Raw genomic sequence first — 16,439 nt, forward strand, 5'->3', positions numbered from 1 at the left:
TGTCATGGTAGCCTCCTATGAGTTGCATCCCACAAACTCTCAAATGGACAATGGAGCACAGTGTCTGTCGGACAGTTTCTTGTCAAATACATTTGTTTGTGCGCAGGAAAGTTGATGAAAGTAGGTTTGTAAAGGATCCACTATAGAGAAGTTCCACATGTCCACACAACTGGATGATCATAGTGTAAAGTGGGCTTGATGGGGGGGGTTCCAAAAGTTCCAACAAGCATGTAGTATGAAGGGAACTTCGGTTCTGGCTTGTTCTTGATCCTCACTGTTGGCAGTAATCACATGCACTTACCATGCAGGATTTTAGACCCTCTTTTGCAAAAGCTAAACATTATTAAGTCTCATTTGTTTCATGTCCCAAAACCATTTGTTTCCCAGTTTTGGGTGTAAACAATCACACATAAAAAACGCAGCTCAGCTCTGACAGACTGGGAGGTTGCGAGATAGACACTAAACACTGTCTCCATCTCCCTTAAACGCTCCAATGGAGTCATTATGAGCAGAGCTCAGTCTGCTTTGCAGATGAAACGCTGCTCAAATCAAAGGAGAAGCCTTATGACTTACCATCGGAGAGGCCCCATTTTGGCTAAATAAACAAACAAATGTGGAGAGGGAGAAGATCAAGAGCAGGGGATGAAATACAGGCATGTCCCTGGGGCTGGCTTAAACCATCTCTCACAGGAAACATCCCTGTCATGGCACTAAGAGAGAGTCAGAAAGAGAGAGAGAGAGAGAGGGGTGGCCGGTGGGCAGGCCAGTGATTCATTTTCCATGTTAGGGGCTATAGTGCCATGATGCCATCTTCTTTTCAAAGCTCAATAAAAGAAGACGCATGCTCATAAATCAAATAAATAGAGGGGTGGAGAGAGGGAGGGTTGGTACAGTCGCGCTCCACTCAAGCCCATTTACGCCTTTTATTATTCATCCTAAACAAATATTATTCCGTGAAGTCTCTGAGGACTTTGGGAGAAGAGTGTGTTTTAATAATGAAACTAGCTTCAGATTAAAGCACCCATTCTACTGAGTCCCTGAGGCTATTCTGAGCCACTCCACTCCATGACTGCAAGTACAAAGGCAAAGTAATGCGAGCACTACACGCTATTCTCACTCCACAGAGACGCCTAAAACTAAATGAGAGGTTAAATGGAATCGCTTGGTGCCATCGTTAAACTTGGCATGATGGCAAACAAAGTCTGTGGAATGGCTTTATCTGCTGCCCCCTTCTGCTCCCTGACCTTGAAAATGCTCAATCTGGGTGATTCAGAAGCGACCACAGAACTCTGAACTATCCACAGGATACATCCACCCAACATGATATTACACAGATAACAGAGCAGCCAGGCACACAAGGTGACTGTGTGAGGGAAAACATGCCCATAAAGACTCTAACTGCTGGCCTAAGCAATGCAATTATTTCTAATAGAGGCCCATCAAATACTGCTGAGATGACCTCAAGATAGCAGTAAAAGGTGGTAAGACAGAGTAACAAGTAGCACCATGACCTTTTGACCTGCTCCCCTCTGAAAGCAGTGAAACTGAAAGATCATCAGGATAGGGTGTGTAGATAGGGCTTGCTTGAACACAGGTAGAAAAACTAGATTAGGAGGCAACAGCCACGCTAGCAGTTCTGTAAATGACACACTCTAAATGTTAAAGTCAGCAAGCTAGCATGCTCATAATGACTATGCTAAAATGCTGATGCTTTCAAAGTAGTATTTACTGTGTTTATGATCTTAGTTAAGGCTGTTAGCATGCTAACTTTTCCATATTAGCGCTAAGCACAAAGTGAATGGTAACTTAAATAGCGCTTCCTAGTCTTCCAACCATTCAAAGCTGCTTTTACACTACATGTCACATTCACCCATTCACACACTGATGGCAAAAGCCTAAGTACCAATCTCCAATCAGATCTATACCCATTCATACTTGATGGCTATGCCACTCGGAGCAATTTGGGGTTCAGTGTTTTGCCCAAGGACACTTCGACATGCGACTGGTAGGTATTTGGCCTTAAACCAAACAAAAAACAACCTGATAATGGCCGAAAATTTAAATCCAGTGTTTAAGCTTCATCGTCTGTGCACCATGGGTGTCTGTATCAAACATCATAGCATTTCCACCCATAGTGTTTTAAGATATTTCAGTCTAAACCAAAGTGCCAAAATGCTAATACAGTGTAAATGAAAGGAATATGAATTCTCTGACTGTAAATCTAGTCCAGACTCGCATCTGTGGAGATATTTTTAATTAACACACACACATACAGAAGGTTGTGGGAGTCGTGTGAAAGTTTGCAGCTCAAAGTGTGAGGACTCATAGTATCAGCTTCCACAGTTATAACCTTTCACAAGCAAGGAGTACATAAGCGAAGAAGTTACCGTCTGTTTGTCCCCTTTGATGTCTCTGCGGCAGGACAGGCAGCTAGCCATGTCCTGAGCCAGGCAGGCCACCTTCTCTTTGAGGAGCCGCCCCAAACTGAGCAGCACAGAGCACAGGAAACGGTCTTTCTCTTCAGCCTCGCAGCCAGACGGCCAGAACCAGACCATGGTCACGAGGGAGCACAGGGCTTGGACGGGCGACTGGTCCCTCATGAACAGCTCGATTAAGGCGGTGAGGCAGAGGCACGGCCGAGGAGCTTCATCGCTAACTGTAGCAGATACAATTGGTATAGCTACTGCCATGTCTGTTCCAGGAACCCCTGTGGTGGTCATTCCAGCCAGATCTGGGTCATGTTGGATCCAGGTCCCTGTTGGTCCCTCTGTAGTTAGTTCCTTTTAAGTTTTTATCTGCAGCTCTGTCTTTTCCAACTTGTTTACAGTGGAGTGAAATGACAAGAACAGGCTAGCATTAACTGAGCTGACAGCAGTAAGCTCAGATTATTAGCCTGCTCACGGCCAGATGGCGGCTGATGAGCTTAGTCATAACGCGCACACACACCTCCCTAAATTACCCTCCAAAACTCCCATCCCACATACACATGCCCAGCACAGACGGGTAGAGTAGATACTCTAAAGTTTGGGAAGGGGACGGTTGTAGCTCCGAGGAAGACGGGATCATGTTTGAAGAAGATGATAGAACCTAATATCCGTAGGCATCTTCTATATCTTTTTGAAGTCTCGGCTCCGTGATAAGAGAGGAGAATTGAAGCTGAATAATTCAACTTTCTGTTAGTCACACAGTTTTAAAGTGTTAAAACACCTCTCAGACTCCTTCGTCCGCTGAGACAAGTAAGAAAGAGGAAGATTAAGGCCAGGGGAAAGAGGAAGAGGTAAGAGAAACTGTGGTCTCTAATGCACGCCATATGCCTTCTCGTAATTCAGAGGAGAGGCCTAATAACATCGCTACTTAAAATCAAGCGATTCAAGCCAAATCTCTCTGCACTGACAGCCAGACAGAGGATGGCTCCAGTCATTGCTCTCTTCATAAGTCCACTTAAATGCTCTTAGTGAAATGTCTCGTCTGGACAATAGCAAAGAGGCTTAATGGGTTTTTCCGATGTTTAACCTTTGCTTTAAAGCAAGGCATGACTGGCTATTTTACAATGGGTAAATATATGACTGCTATTTTTAGAAGAAAGGCAAATCACAGTTTTTGCTACATAATGGAATTAAGGAGTCCACTAGCAAGCCATGACCCGATTATATACAATAAAAGACGTATCAGGTTTCATCAGGGTCTCAAACAATACAACACATGTAAGTGGGGCTAAAACTAATCTGACCATGTTATTAGTTTGATCAATGAAACAATTAAAGGAAAAGACTCCACCACTCTCCAGGTGACATCTTCAAATTTTCAACGTTCAAGTCTTATCCAACCAAATCTAACCACTATAAAAGACCTCAAAACTAGGAGATACTTGCATCTGAGAAGCTGAAACCAGCAAAAAGAAAATTGCTTAAAAAAACTGTTCCAAGTAGACACCATCAGGAAAAAGGCCCAGCAGAGGATGTACTTCCTGCAACAGTTCGGGAACTTCAACCTTCCTCAGGGGATTCTGATTATATTCTACACCATCATCCAGTCTGTCCTCTGCACGTCCATCACTGTTTAGTTCCAATCTGCCACCAAACAGGACAGGAACAGACTGTTGCGACAATCAGGTCTGCAGAGATGATCATCGGAACCGACCTGCCCTCCATCCAGGACTCATAGCGGATCAGGGTCAGGAAATGGGCAGGTAACATCACTGCCGACCCCTCACACCCCGGTCACAAACTGTTTGAACTTCTCCCCTCCGGTAGGCGTTACAGAGCATTGTACGCCAAAACATCCAGACACAGGAACAGTTCCTTTCCCCAGGCTGTCACTCTGATGAACAATTAACTTAGTCAAAGTGTCTAAGTATCTCTGCACTGTTCATTGTCTCCTGTCTATTAGTGTTTTTTTTTAAATAATGTATATATATGTTTATATATATATATTTTAATACTTGGTAATATACTGTATATTTGTATTGCATATTTGTCTATCAATCAATCAGACTTTATTTGTGTGGTACTTTTCATACATCTAAAATGTAGCACAAAGTGCTTTAAAAGACAGAAAATAAATAAAAACTAAATAAAAACAATCCGCATCCCCACCCCACAATTCACGCACAAGGCTGAATAAAAGCTTGCAGTAAACAGAGAGCTCTATAAAAACAGGAACTGATGAAACTGAGGAAACGCTATCATGAATTCATAATGAGGAAACACTGGAGGTAGGGTTAAAATGTTAAGACTCTAAATAGCAGAATAAAATGGAGAACATAAATAAGACAGTAAAATATTTAAAGGTTGAAGGCTAGAATAAAATAAAACAAGAAAAAAATTATACAGAAAACTAAAACTGGAGTAAAATATAAAAACACTACAATAAGATAAAAAGACTAAACGAACAGATGCAAAAGATGAGACAAAGACTAAGATGCAAATGAATTATAACTTTCATTAATGGTAAATCTCACTGATATACTCTCGATTGTTCAATTCATCATCATGGTAACAGATTCAAACTGTGCTAAAGGTACTGGGCGTATTGGGCATGGATACATGTGCGTGCGGTCCCTACAGTGGACTCGTTCCATGTGGTGACACCTCAACATGCCAGATTACATCCCACATCCCTCCATCTGTCTGTTGCCTGGTACACTATGGGTGTGTGTGTTCACATGTATGCGTGAGAATGTGTTGATGACCTGCCTGCCAACAAATCCCCATCCAGCCTCCCCTCGGTCTGTGATCTAGTGGAGATTAAGCGAGGCATGAGCAAACTGGAAGCAGCTATTGTGATTTTGGTTATACGCATCCTTATGACTGAATTACTTCGCTAAAGCAATGCATGTCCAATCAATCCGATTTCACTAACAGGAGTTATCCAGAACAGACTCGACAATTGATTGGTTAAGCCTGTAATTGTACCACAACATGGTGTTAAACCAATTTCTATTTTGTTCTAAAGTAGCATTATCTCACAGGCACTGGAAAACACCATCAGTATTCTGATGGTAAACAGCATTGTTTACTGTGCATAGCAAGCACTTCACCTCAAATACACACACACACACACACACACACACACACACACACACACACACACACACACACACACACACACACACACACACACACACACACACACAGATCTCTCCAGTAATAAGCGTAAATTGGAATGCAACGGACCAATTAATCAAAGGTATTCAGTGTAGTGAGGCGACCGATTACAGGCTGTGACAAGAAGCTTGAAATTAGTGCCTCCCTTCCATCCATCTCTATTGACTTTCACCACGCCGCGTGCACGCATGTGTGCTCCTATATGCTGATACATGGCTGATTTTCTACCCGGTGACTCCATATTTCTCTCTCCTCGCCCCAGAGAACAAACTGATGGCCCTGCAGTGATTAAATCCCGTCGTACGTGACAGCAAAAATCTGATTTACCAGCACCAATATCTCCCCGTGTTTTTTTTTTTTTTTTATCGCTTTCACAGTGGCTGACTCTCCCTGATGGAGGCGGAGAGCTCTTTCCTCCTTTTGTGCATCAAAACGTGCCTGATTGCAGTGACATAAGCACACACATTCATGAACCTTCCCTCACTCCCTCCCTCATACACACACACACACCTTTCTTCCATTCATTCCTCAGTGAAAGACAATCGGCAGGGAGCTGAGCATCAGCAGCAGTGGTGCAGTGCAGATCCCAGCGCGGTGGGACTGACTCACGTCGCCGGGCAAACAAAAAGAGGGATGAACAGAGCCAGGAAAGAGAGAGTACAAGAGGGCAAGTCGTCCCCTCTAATCCACCTCCTGGCTGACCTGGGGTCAAATACTGCACGACATCTTCTGACACAGGCAATTACATTAAAGCCAATGCAGCCACGCCAATTAGCGCTGCTTTCTGGATATTTGGCCTGGATTTACTATCAATGAATCATTAATGAAACGCGTTAAACACGACTGCTTGTTCCCCTTTTTCATTTAGCCCACATTACATAATGAGCAGGTTGGTGCCAAACATGCACTCACTTTGCTGACAACAACTCCAAACTAAAAAGGACAAAATATTAGCAGAGCGACGCGGGAGAAGGTGAATATGCATGGACGCACACACAGGCACCCAGCCATGTCCACATCATTAACACATGGCTTTCCTTGATGACCACACACACTCATTACTGCTCCCAATAAACACAAGCGTACACACTCTTCCCTATTACATTACTACAGCGCTGAGGCGTAACTCCCAACGGAGCCGGCTCACGCTCAGTTTAATGACTTCAATAAAAGTTGGTTTACATATCAAAAACCTGAGCGGATATTCAACAACAGACAGGACAGAAATAGGGCTGCAATCTGCCATAAATCCTCAGGGACACGCATTTGGCATATTTATAGAGAAGCTATTTCTTTACAACTGATTTGAGAGGAAATTAAGGGTTGTAATAATTGCAGGGTAGCTATACTGTTTAAAGTCGAGGCAGAGACGAACACCAAGAATACGTCAGAAGACAGAACATTTCCTCCTGTCCTAAATAAATTCACTAACATAGATTTTGATTTTATGATTTTTGAGTGAAGTTAAGTACAGCAGAAGCATCTTAGATGACTGTTCTTTCTGAGAGATTTGGATTTGCCCCCGGGCTGGCATGCCGTCTTGTGCATGTGTGTGTGAAGGATGAAGTGGGAGTGTGACACACCCTCATGTCTTAGTCTGCCTGACAGTAATAAGCTGTGTTTATACCCGTGGCTATGATGGAGTATCCTAATTATGGTGATGCAAAGGATTGGTGCCAGTCTGGTTTGTGACAGCCCTACAGCTGCCACTGTGAGTGGGCACAAACACACACACACACACTTGAAAAAGTGCACACTTTTATTCACACGAACAAACATGAAAGGAGAGAAATTCTGTAGGTGGAGGTATACTGTAAGAAACAATGGATATACTTTTTTACCTTGCTGTGCTGAACAGGCCTCTGTGCGCAGTGCGAATGAACATTCTCCTGTCCTACACACAGGGTGTCATTATCTGTTGCAGTGCACACATCTGGAGAGAAAGGAGAGGGAGGGACAGTTTAGACATCATGTTTAAAGCTAATCTCAAAGATCTCAGTTTTGTTCTCTTTGGCGGCACCTATGGCAATAAACGGTAATTGCAAGAGCACACTTCACAGATATCTAATCAGTGTTGCATGCGTGACGGTCGCTTTCCTTTTTAGACTGTTTGCCTTCATCTGAACGTCGACTTTTTTTCTTTTTCTTTGGATTTTCACTTATTTTTGAAGTTGTATCTGAAGTCATCAATCTTTTATTTGTTTGTTCAGCCATAGTAGATTACTGTTTAATCGTAACACTTGCAGAGACCGGAAAAGCAGCCGCTTAGCTCTGCCTACCCTCTCTGGCAGACCAACCACTGCTGGCTGATGGAAAAGCGTCACTAACTGGGCGCCGCTTATGATTTTGCCACCGACACCCAGTCCGTAATACTGTAAATGCAATGGGCCATAGGCTCAATCACCATTGTGTTACCTCATTCAGAAATAGATAGTCACTTAACAGACATTTATTTAAATGAAAATCTTCGAGACTATCACTTTAATGTCATGTCTGTTCTTAAACTCATATTTGCATCTGCACTGTAGTGGTTTTTTACTGTTGTACACTCTTCCACTGACCACAGAACACAAACAGTGCTGACCAGCTACAGTCTAAAACATCTTGGGCGCCTGCCAGTCGCTCAGAACTTAAATATGTCTCCGGTCTAAAAATGGCACTGGTTTCCAGCCATCCAAAAAAACACAAGGCAGTCCTAATTAAAGACTCTGTTATCTCTTCTCTTTGTTTGACTGATGCTCATTTTAAACTGTATATTTGCATGTGAACCTTCCTGACAGCCTGAGATTATCAGATTAAGTGTTCTGAAAACAATCTCCAGATTTTGGCTTCTTCTCCTTAATTTGAAGGTCCTGAGGACAAACGCTCTTGCAGTTGGCACATGAAAAGACTGTGTAGCGTGGGAGGCAGGCCAATGTAACAGCAGGAAACAAAAGAAAACTTCAGAACCTCCGGTGTAGCTGAACTTCTCCTTCTTAGACTGACAATCATTGTCAACCAGATGTCAGACTGCTGGAGCAGAGTTGCAGTTATCTCGTCATTTGAATTTGATTCTCTTGTCTGATACATTTGCATCAGGCTGAATGAAGTGAGCTGACAGACATCTTCCTTCTAGGAATGCCATCATGAAAGTCAGACAAGTGTAAATTCCCCTCTGTCGGCGTTTACCTCCCTGCCTCCTTATCAGCGTGCCTGGGATCATCTGCCCTCTTGAGACGGAGAAGAAAACTGCAGGCTCTTTGATCACACCACTTACTGTAATGAGGCCTTCAAGTCATTAATTCCTTTGTGTGCAATTATGGCTGTAGTGGAGGAAACACTAATGAATTGCTATCATTAAAATGACACTCTACATTCTTTCTGACTAACTGTTTTTTTTGGGTTGTTATTAATGCAAAAAAAAAGCTTTAATTGTTGTGCACATTTTGAGGGAGGAGGTCAGTGTTAGGCTTTTGGTGAATTTCATTTAAAAAAAAAGCCATATAGAAGGTTTAAGTGAGTAAAATGAACATGTCATATCCTGCATCTCATCATCTTTATTTTAATCTAATTTACATCGTTTCTATCTACTGTGACTTTCTCCAAAACACCACTAAATAACCTTGTAGTAGAATTGTTCTAAAAATGAAAGTCGCCCTCCACACGTTCATGAGCTGACTGTGCCTGACCAATTTGATCCTGCAATTATAACTAATGAAACAGGACAGTCTTGTTCCTGACGTCCTTTATTGGATCTTTCCTGACAACCAAAGACACATTTCCATAACCAAGGTTTAAATCTGAGGCTCTTATGTGAGACCATATCACATTTTTACATGCAAAAATCCTATCTTGATGATACTACAGATTAAAGCCCCAGCTGTTTGATCTACATATAAACTCATGCTACAAGCATAGCAGATACCCCTTTCCCACCAAAATTAGCATGTTTACGCAGGTGAAGATGTTACGGTGGTTAGGTCTTTATTGTATCTATTACTCATTCAGTCTATTTATCAAACTCTGCGCCAACAAATTTGGAACGATGTTCGAGCGCTGCTCAGAGATGGGCTGAATTTGTAGCTGAGATGACAAGGAGTCGCAGAAGTTACCAACGGAGCATAGCATCGCGCCGGAAAGGGGGTGTGTCGACCCGGGTTTTGTGTTCCCATCATTGCTGATCGGAGCCGAGGCGATAATTACCCCAGTCTACTGCAGAGTCTGAATGCTGATTGTAACCTTTCCCACGAAGTAAAAAAGCCAGGTGTTAGCAGGTTTTTTGACCAGTAGGAAAGAGGCTTGACTTTTTATACCTTTACTTCTACTGCCTGCTGTAACTGCTCCCCATGTTTATACTGTTCATACTGTATATATCTGTGCATTTTCATATCTCCACTTACTGTTGAGTCTATATACTGCTACAACATATACATACATTACTTTTCACTTGACTGCTTAGATGCTAAACCACATTTCTCTTTCTCTATTTTGTACCCTGTGCAACAGAAATACAGTCATCTAATCTAAATTGAATCTGATCTAATCTTTGTCTTACCTTCACAGTGAAGCTTGAACAAACAATTGCATCTCTACCAGCTGGGTATCAGCTGTGTTTGTCCGGCGACGTGGACGACCTAACTGTTCACTTCTGACATCTCTTGTCTGCGGTGAGATTAAACCGAACTGACAAGATACTATACCATCGCAGTGATAATGAGCCCTCTGCGGTCAAACGCCCCTCGCGGCTTCCTTTCTCCCTCTGGACACAAAGAGCTGTGAGACAATATTTCTTCTACTGCGTTTCTGCTTTTGACTTTTGGCAGCGAAGGGAGAGAACGGGTCTCTTTTGGAGGAAGTAGAGATCTGAGCGAGATTGTAACTGAAACGGAAGTGTGGTGGCTGTTTGTGGTTTAGGCCTACTTTCTCAGCAAATGCTGCTAATGTGTGGAACTGCCCATTGTGTAACGCTGAAGTTTACTTAATAACTGCTTCCTTACAAAGTGCAGATCAAAAGAGATCCAGAAGACAAACCGACCTGGAAATAACTAATTACCAACTGAGCACACAGAAAAGGATGCAATACATTCTATAACTTGGAGCCATTGCAGATCCAGGTCGTTCACAGGTGGAACAGCACAGCTTGCTAACAGAGAAAACTGTTGAACTGTGCCATTATTTCGCTGCATCTAAAATATTCCTCTCTTTTTGTGTCTCTCTCTCACCATCTGTCACACACAAGGGAGGCTAATTATCAGCTTCACTCTCAGTTTTACTGTTAAGCGCTTCCATTAAGTTTAACTTTACAGCCTCTTAGTAAAACATACTCCCACTTACAACTGTATCTACACGTTTTTTTTCAGCTCTTTTGAGGATTTGTGAGATTTAAGCACCTGAGGAGGACTTGGCTCGGTGGTGCTTGCCGCGAGCCTCCTGGTGGTGTTTGAGAGGAGGGGCCGCGTGGTTGGAGGTCACGCTCGGCGGCAGGGGTCCGTCCCGCCTCAGGCTCAGGTGCAGGGATTCTTCAGCAAACAGCGTCTGGATCAGAGCCAGGTCCAGGCCGGACACACACCGGCCATTCAGCACCAGGATCTCATCGCCTGGACGCAGACCTGAGAAGACAGGAGTGTGTTTCAAAATAAAAGCAGCAGAAGCCATACGATGGTTATGTGTGTCGTTGTCAAGAGAGTAGGCACCTTGGTTGAACGCCAGTCCATCGTGCAGCACTTCACTGACAAAGATCCTGCTGTTTCTCTGGCTGTCTATGTGTCCTGTTACTGCAAAACCTGAGAGGAGGAAGAGAGGAGAGATGAAGATAAATACATAAAGAGAGAAACACACTAGACCTATATAGGTCCACATGTGTGTCCGACTCACCGTAGTCTCCGCTGTCGCTCTGCCTGCTCATGTGCAGCGTAAACACATTCACTGGGACCACCTCCAACTGATCATTGACCTACAGGGCGATAGCAAACAAATCATCACACATTCAATTAAGAGCTGATAATTATGTGTACTCTCTACTTATGTGGGAGTTTGCAGTACTCACCACATCGCATAGGAGCTCTCCAGGAGCCACGTATCGGACCTCCACCTCCTGCCCCGCTCGCCTGTGCAGCCGGAGGCAGTGCAGAGCCGGATCCAGCTGTTTCACCTGTTTACACAAGAGCCTGTTAATGCTCGGCAGCCTGCATGCACAAAATCATCCGATATATTTCATGCACCAACGCTTTGTGTGACAGCTGCTGTATGGCAGAGGTGTGAATTATTCAGCTGCTTTACACTCAATGATGAGAAGTTTGCAGTAAACTAAAAGCTTCACCCATGGGACTACAGTGTGTGAGTGTGTGTGTGTGTGTGTGTGTGTGTGTGTGTGTGTGTGTGTGTGTGTGTGTGTGTGTGTGGGTCCTTAAGGGCATAATACAGCCGGATCTTTGGCAACAGATGCTCAAACAAAAAGTATTTAAATATTTACAAGACTATACCACACCTGACATTACTGAAAAACTTAAATAAACTTTGTATTTACATGTGATCAAACACCACATGACAAGAAAATATATATTTCCACTACAACGTATGACTTAGAGGATGATATAAAATTCTGCTACACAACCCAATCCACCAAAAAAGATATGTGACAACTGTTGTGTCGACATGTCATCATTCTCTGCATCCCGACCTTGCAGGCTGCAGAGAGAAGGTCAGCCGCTGTCTGGCCTCTTCTGACACGAACTTGGACCGTCAGCCGGTCTGGCATGTACACACACGTCAGCAAATCCATGGCACCACCGCTGCTGTCCCAAACACCGCCCTCAGGGGGCGACATGGAGTAGATACTGGTCAGCACGTCCAGCCTCTGTGGGAGAGAAAGAGAGGGTAAAAGGGAGGGTAAAGGAGATAAAAGGAAGGGGGTTAGAGGCATTAGATGGAGCAGAGAGTGAAGAGAGAATGGGAAGGAGGTAGGCAGAGAGGGGGAGGGAGCAGGTGAGAGAGAGAGGGAGCGGTAGACTTTGAGTAACAGCACACAAATCAATACACTTCCATTAGTCTAAATGCTTGGCTGTGGATCAAGCAGCGGATCAAAGATGTCATACAATTAGCCTTTCAGAAATTCATTTGACAACATGGACGGCAGTTGCTCCACATAATAGTCATTATAATGACCGTGTACACAAGACGATTGGCAAGGGTCGACCAGCAGGTCGAGACGCCCAGATGAAATCTGCCACTTATTCGATTTAAAAAGCCACAAGACTTATTTTGACTTCAGTGATGAAAAGGGGGGCAGTTTATTTTCAAACTTTCAGATGAGCTGTTTGAATGTAATTATTTTTTGGTGGCATTAACAGTGAGGTTAGAGCTGGGTAAAATGCCGGGGGGGTTAGCCCACAGCTCGGCCTCACAGGCAGCCATTTGGGGGTTTTGGTTGCGACTGTGTGTCTCTGGAGGGAAAAGCGCCACTGCTGCGTTTAGGGGCTGTGGGAGACGCCACAGTGCAGCCTTAGACCGCAATTATCAAGTCCCTCCATCACGAGGAGAGGCTCAAACACCAAATGTACTGAAACTTATGGGATGAAGAAACCAGTGATTCAGCACTTCTGACAGAAATGATATGGCTTCTTGGTTACACTCAGACACTGGACCGAGAGGGATAATTGCTTAAGTGAATGGTTTTAGGTATATAGAGATGTTTGAAAAGCATTATGGGATCATAAAAAGCGGGATTGCTGCGTGCCTTTTGAGGCGTTCTGTGTGGTGTCCATGTGTGTGAGCTTCTGTGTCTGTTTCTAGAGCTGGCTGCCTGCTGTTGATGCATCACCTCGAGAGGAAAAAGACCTCTTTTTCCTGCCAGACAAAAAGCCGAAAGGAACCGACTACGGCCTCTGATTCACAGCATCACTTAGCTCCACACACACAGGAACAGAAGAAGGATTCTTATGCATTTAGATAAACACAAACAAACCTTTTCCACATTAATGTCCCCCTGACTTCTTCATGAATCACTACCAAAATAAAGGCCAGCAATGTTCTCACTGAAGTCTTTCCCTCACGAGTAGGGATGGAGAAACACAAGGTGCCACTTCACCACCCACCTCTGCTTACATGTGAGGTCATGCTTACAAACAGGATAAAAAAAAACAAGCAGTCATGGCAACTGGTTGCATAACAGTCCCGTTTGTGTCCTGGCATCATGGCGTGACTGGAAAACGAAGATTTGGTTGCCTGCGTTGACCTGACCAGCGGCTGACTAACACTGTACACTCATTCATGGTCAGGGAGGGCTGTAACAGGCCCACGGTTGCCTGGTCAACGTTCCGTGAAGGGCTGCCAAGAGTCCGGTCCAGGCACGCGCCGGACTTCAACGTGTGCTCTGTGTGGTCAGAGCATCTACTCCATTTACGTTCGCATTCAGCCAAATAATTCCAAACCAAAACTTCAGTCATTCCCTCTCACGTGTGGAAATTACTTCCAAGCAAAGCCGTCCTCCACCCAGGAGCTTCTAAAGATGGAATGTGAGTAACGGAGGGTTTGCAAATACGCTCTTTCTGATCCGTTCTGCCCACGCTGCCAAACACTTGCCTGCTCCTCAGAAATTACTTTACAGTTAAAGCAGAGGTGTGCATTCATGGGTAGTGGAGGGTGGTGGGAGGAGGTGACACGTAGAGAGGGATCAGTATACCATGGACAAGGGTGGTAAAATTTGACAGGACAGGTTGCATTTTCAGAGAGGAGGAACAGGAAAGGAAAGGGAGCTAACCCTGAATCTTAACCTTTAATCCCTGCTCTGAAACGTACTCAACAGACTTTTAATGCATTTTAAACATGTGATTTGCTCAAAATGAGTGCGAGTATGGGGTATTTAGCTGGAGGAAACACATTTTGAAGTAACGGAAAAATTGTCTAAAGCTGGACTTATAACAGACAAACATATTCCCTCACTCTGCTGAAGGAGTGGGTGGACGGAGGCCCTGAAGAGTGGAAATATGCCCGTCAATATGAACTGTGTTTTAACCTCTATGGAGGCCAACACAACCTGCATATTACTGACAGGTTCACACATATAGATATATGTCTCTCTCAGCTTTATGCAACAGTCACAACCGACAGCGTGCAGTGCACACAAGCCGACTACAATAAAGCTCAGAGACGCACAGAAGAAAACACAGCACTAAACTTCACGTCCAAGGATTAGTGGATTATTGCTCATTGGAGTAATTCAGGGGATTTAAGACCCAAGTAGGACAACAGCCATCAAGACAGAGCTGAAGAACTGTACGTGCAGACAAAAATCAATACAGCTGTGCTATCCCCTCTCTCTCTCTCCCTGCGTCCCTCCTGAGGAGTCTTAATCTGCACTAAATCAAACCAATCCTAGTGACAAGCCGTTTCCCACGTCCGACTCCACGAGGCACAGAAACACTCAGCCGCATTTTAAGAAACATTAAAGAGTCCTCCCAATGAAGGCCATTATTGTTCCCCAAACCACTTCCTGTTCTCAGTCCATTTTAAATATCTTAATGCGGCAGTTTTAACACTTGTCCCATTCACAGTGGACACATTCTATGAATCATTGCATCCTGTGGAACAGTCATCTTCATAACATCCGTACTGCTCGGGCTAAATGTGTTCATTATGCTCATCAGTCAGTGTGAGGCTTCATCTGTAGGTCCAGAAGGCATTTGTAACTTTGTAATTTGAGGAACAAACAGCAAATGTGTTTATGAAACATACTGTCTTAGGGAAACAAGCAAAGCAGTTCAGATTATAGCTGCTCTTAATTTGAAGTTATTATGTATTTAGTTTAGTTGCTAAAATTACATTTCAGAGCCTTGTCAACATGTGGGTTCCAGGCAAATTAATTTTCCATTAAAGGAATAGGTTGATATTTTGGGAAATATTCTTAAGCCCTTTCACGTGAGTTAGGTGAAAACATCTAAAAACAAGACTTTATGGTTTAAGGAAGCTAAATAGCTGCTGGCTGTAGATACATATTTATTTATTTCCAAAAAAGCTAAACTATTGCTCAAAGTTAAGTGAGCGTCAAAGTGTCGCAATGCTTTTGGTCCTGGAGTAGTTCACTTGTTGGTTTGTTAGTTGTTTGTTTCCCCCTGCCATCACTGAGAGGAGTTGTACAGTCTTATGGCTCGGGGGGGAAAAAGAAGCTCCTGAGTCTGTCAATGGAACATGGTAATGGCAATAGTTTCGCTTAGTTGGTAGAGCAGGCGCCCCATGTATAACTCCCGGTCTGCTGATCATTTGGTGCATGTCATCCCCCACTCTCCTCCCCACATTTCCTGTCTTTCTTCAGCTGTCCAATAAATAAAGGAAAAAAGACAAAAAAAATAATCTTAAAAAACTCCTAATACAATTGTCTTCAGCAAGTTAAAGACATAATCTCAAAGTTCTCAGTTTGGTTTTATTTGGTGGCACCTAATGGCAATAAAAAGGAATTACAGGCGCATACGTCACAATTTAACCAGACGGTCTACGGTTGGCTCCTTTTGTCACGGTTCTAACTTTCGATCTTCCTAGCTGTCAGTCGCTTCCCTTTTTAGACTGTTAGCCTTTATCTGAGCGTTTAATTTGTTTTTCGGATTTTCACTTATTTTTGAAGGTGTATCTGTACCCTCTCTGACAGACCAACCACTGCTGGGTGATGAAAAACGTGTCACAAACTGGGCGGCTCTTGTGATTTGAATGTCGCCACAGACAGCCAGTCCATAATTATACTATATACTGCAAGTGGAAAGGCTTTCATCAGTGGGCTCAATCACCATTGTGTTACCTCATTCGGTGATAGATGGTGACTTAACAGACATTAATTTAAATTAATCTTCAAGATTATTACTTTAA

At 43.6% G+C, this 16,439-nt stretch overlaps 1 protein-coding gene across 3 annotated transcripts in view; it reads right to left on the reverse strand.

Annotated features, from left to right (window-relative positions):
- LOC138590791 (rho guanine nucleotide exchange factor TIAM2-like) overlaps positions 1-16,439 on the reverse strand; it is a 71,996-nt gene that overhangs the window by 17,399 nt on the left and 38,158 nt on the right. For all 3 annotated transcript variants that reach the window (XM_069661147.1, XM_069661148.1, XM_069661149.1), the window contains exons 10-15: positions 12,265-12,441; positions 11,632-11,736; positions 11,460-11,538; positions 11,279-11,368; positions 10,976-11,194; positions 7,448-7,539 (exon numbers count right to left, since the gene is read on the reverse strand). In XM_069661147.1, coding sequence (XP_069517248.1) covers positions 7,448-7,539; positions 10,976-11,194; positions 11,279-11,368; positions 11,460-11,538; positions 11,632-11,736; positions 12,265-12,441 — 762 coding nt within the window. The remainder of the gene's footprint in view (positions 1-7,447; positions 7,540-10,975; positions 11,195-11,278; positions 11,369-11,459; positions 11,539-11,631; positions 11,737-12,264; positions 12,442-16,439) is intronic.

Source organism: Semicossyphus pulcher, unplaced genomic scaffold (genome assembly GCF_022749685.1).
Source record: "Semicossyphus pulcher isolate SPU_LCO1_2020_fin unplaced genomic scaffold, fSemPul1.0.p SCAF_14, whole genome shotgun sequence".
NCBI lineage: Eukaryota > Metazoa > Chordata > Actinopteri > Labriformes > Labridae > Semicossyphus > Semicossyphus pulcher.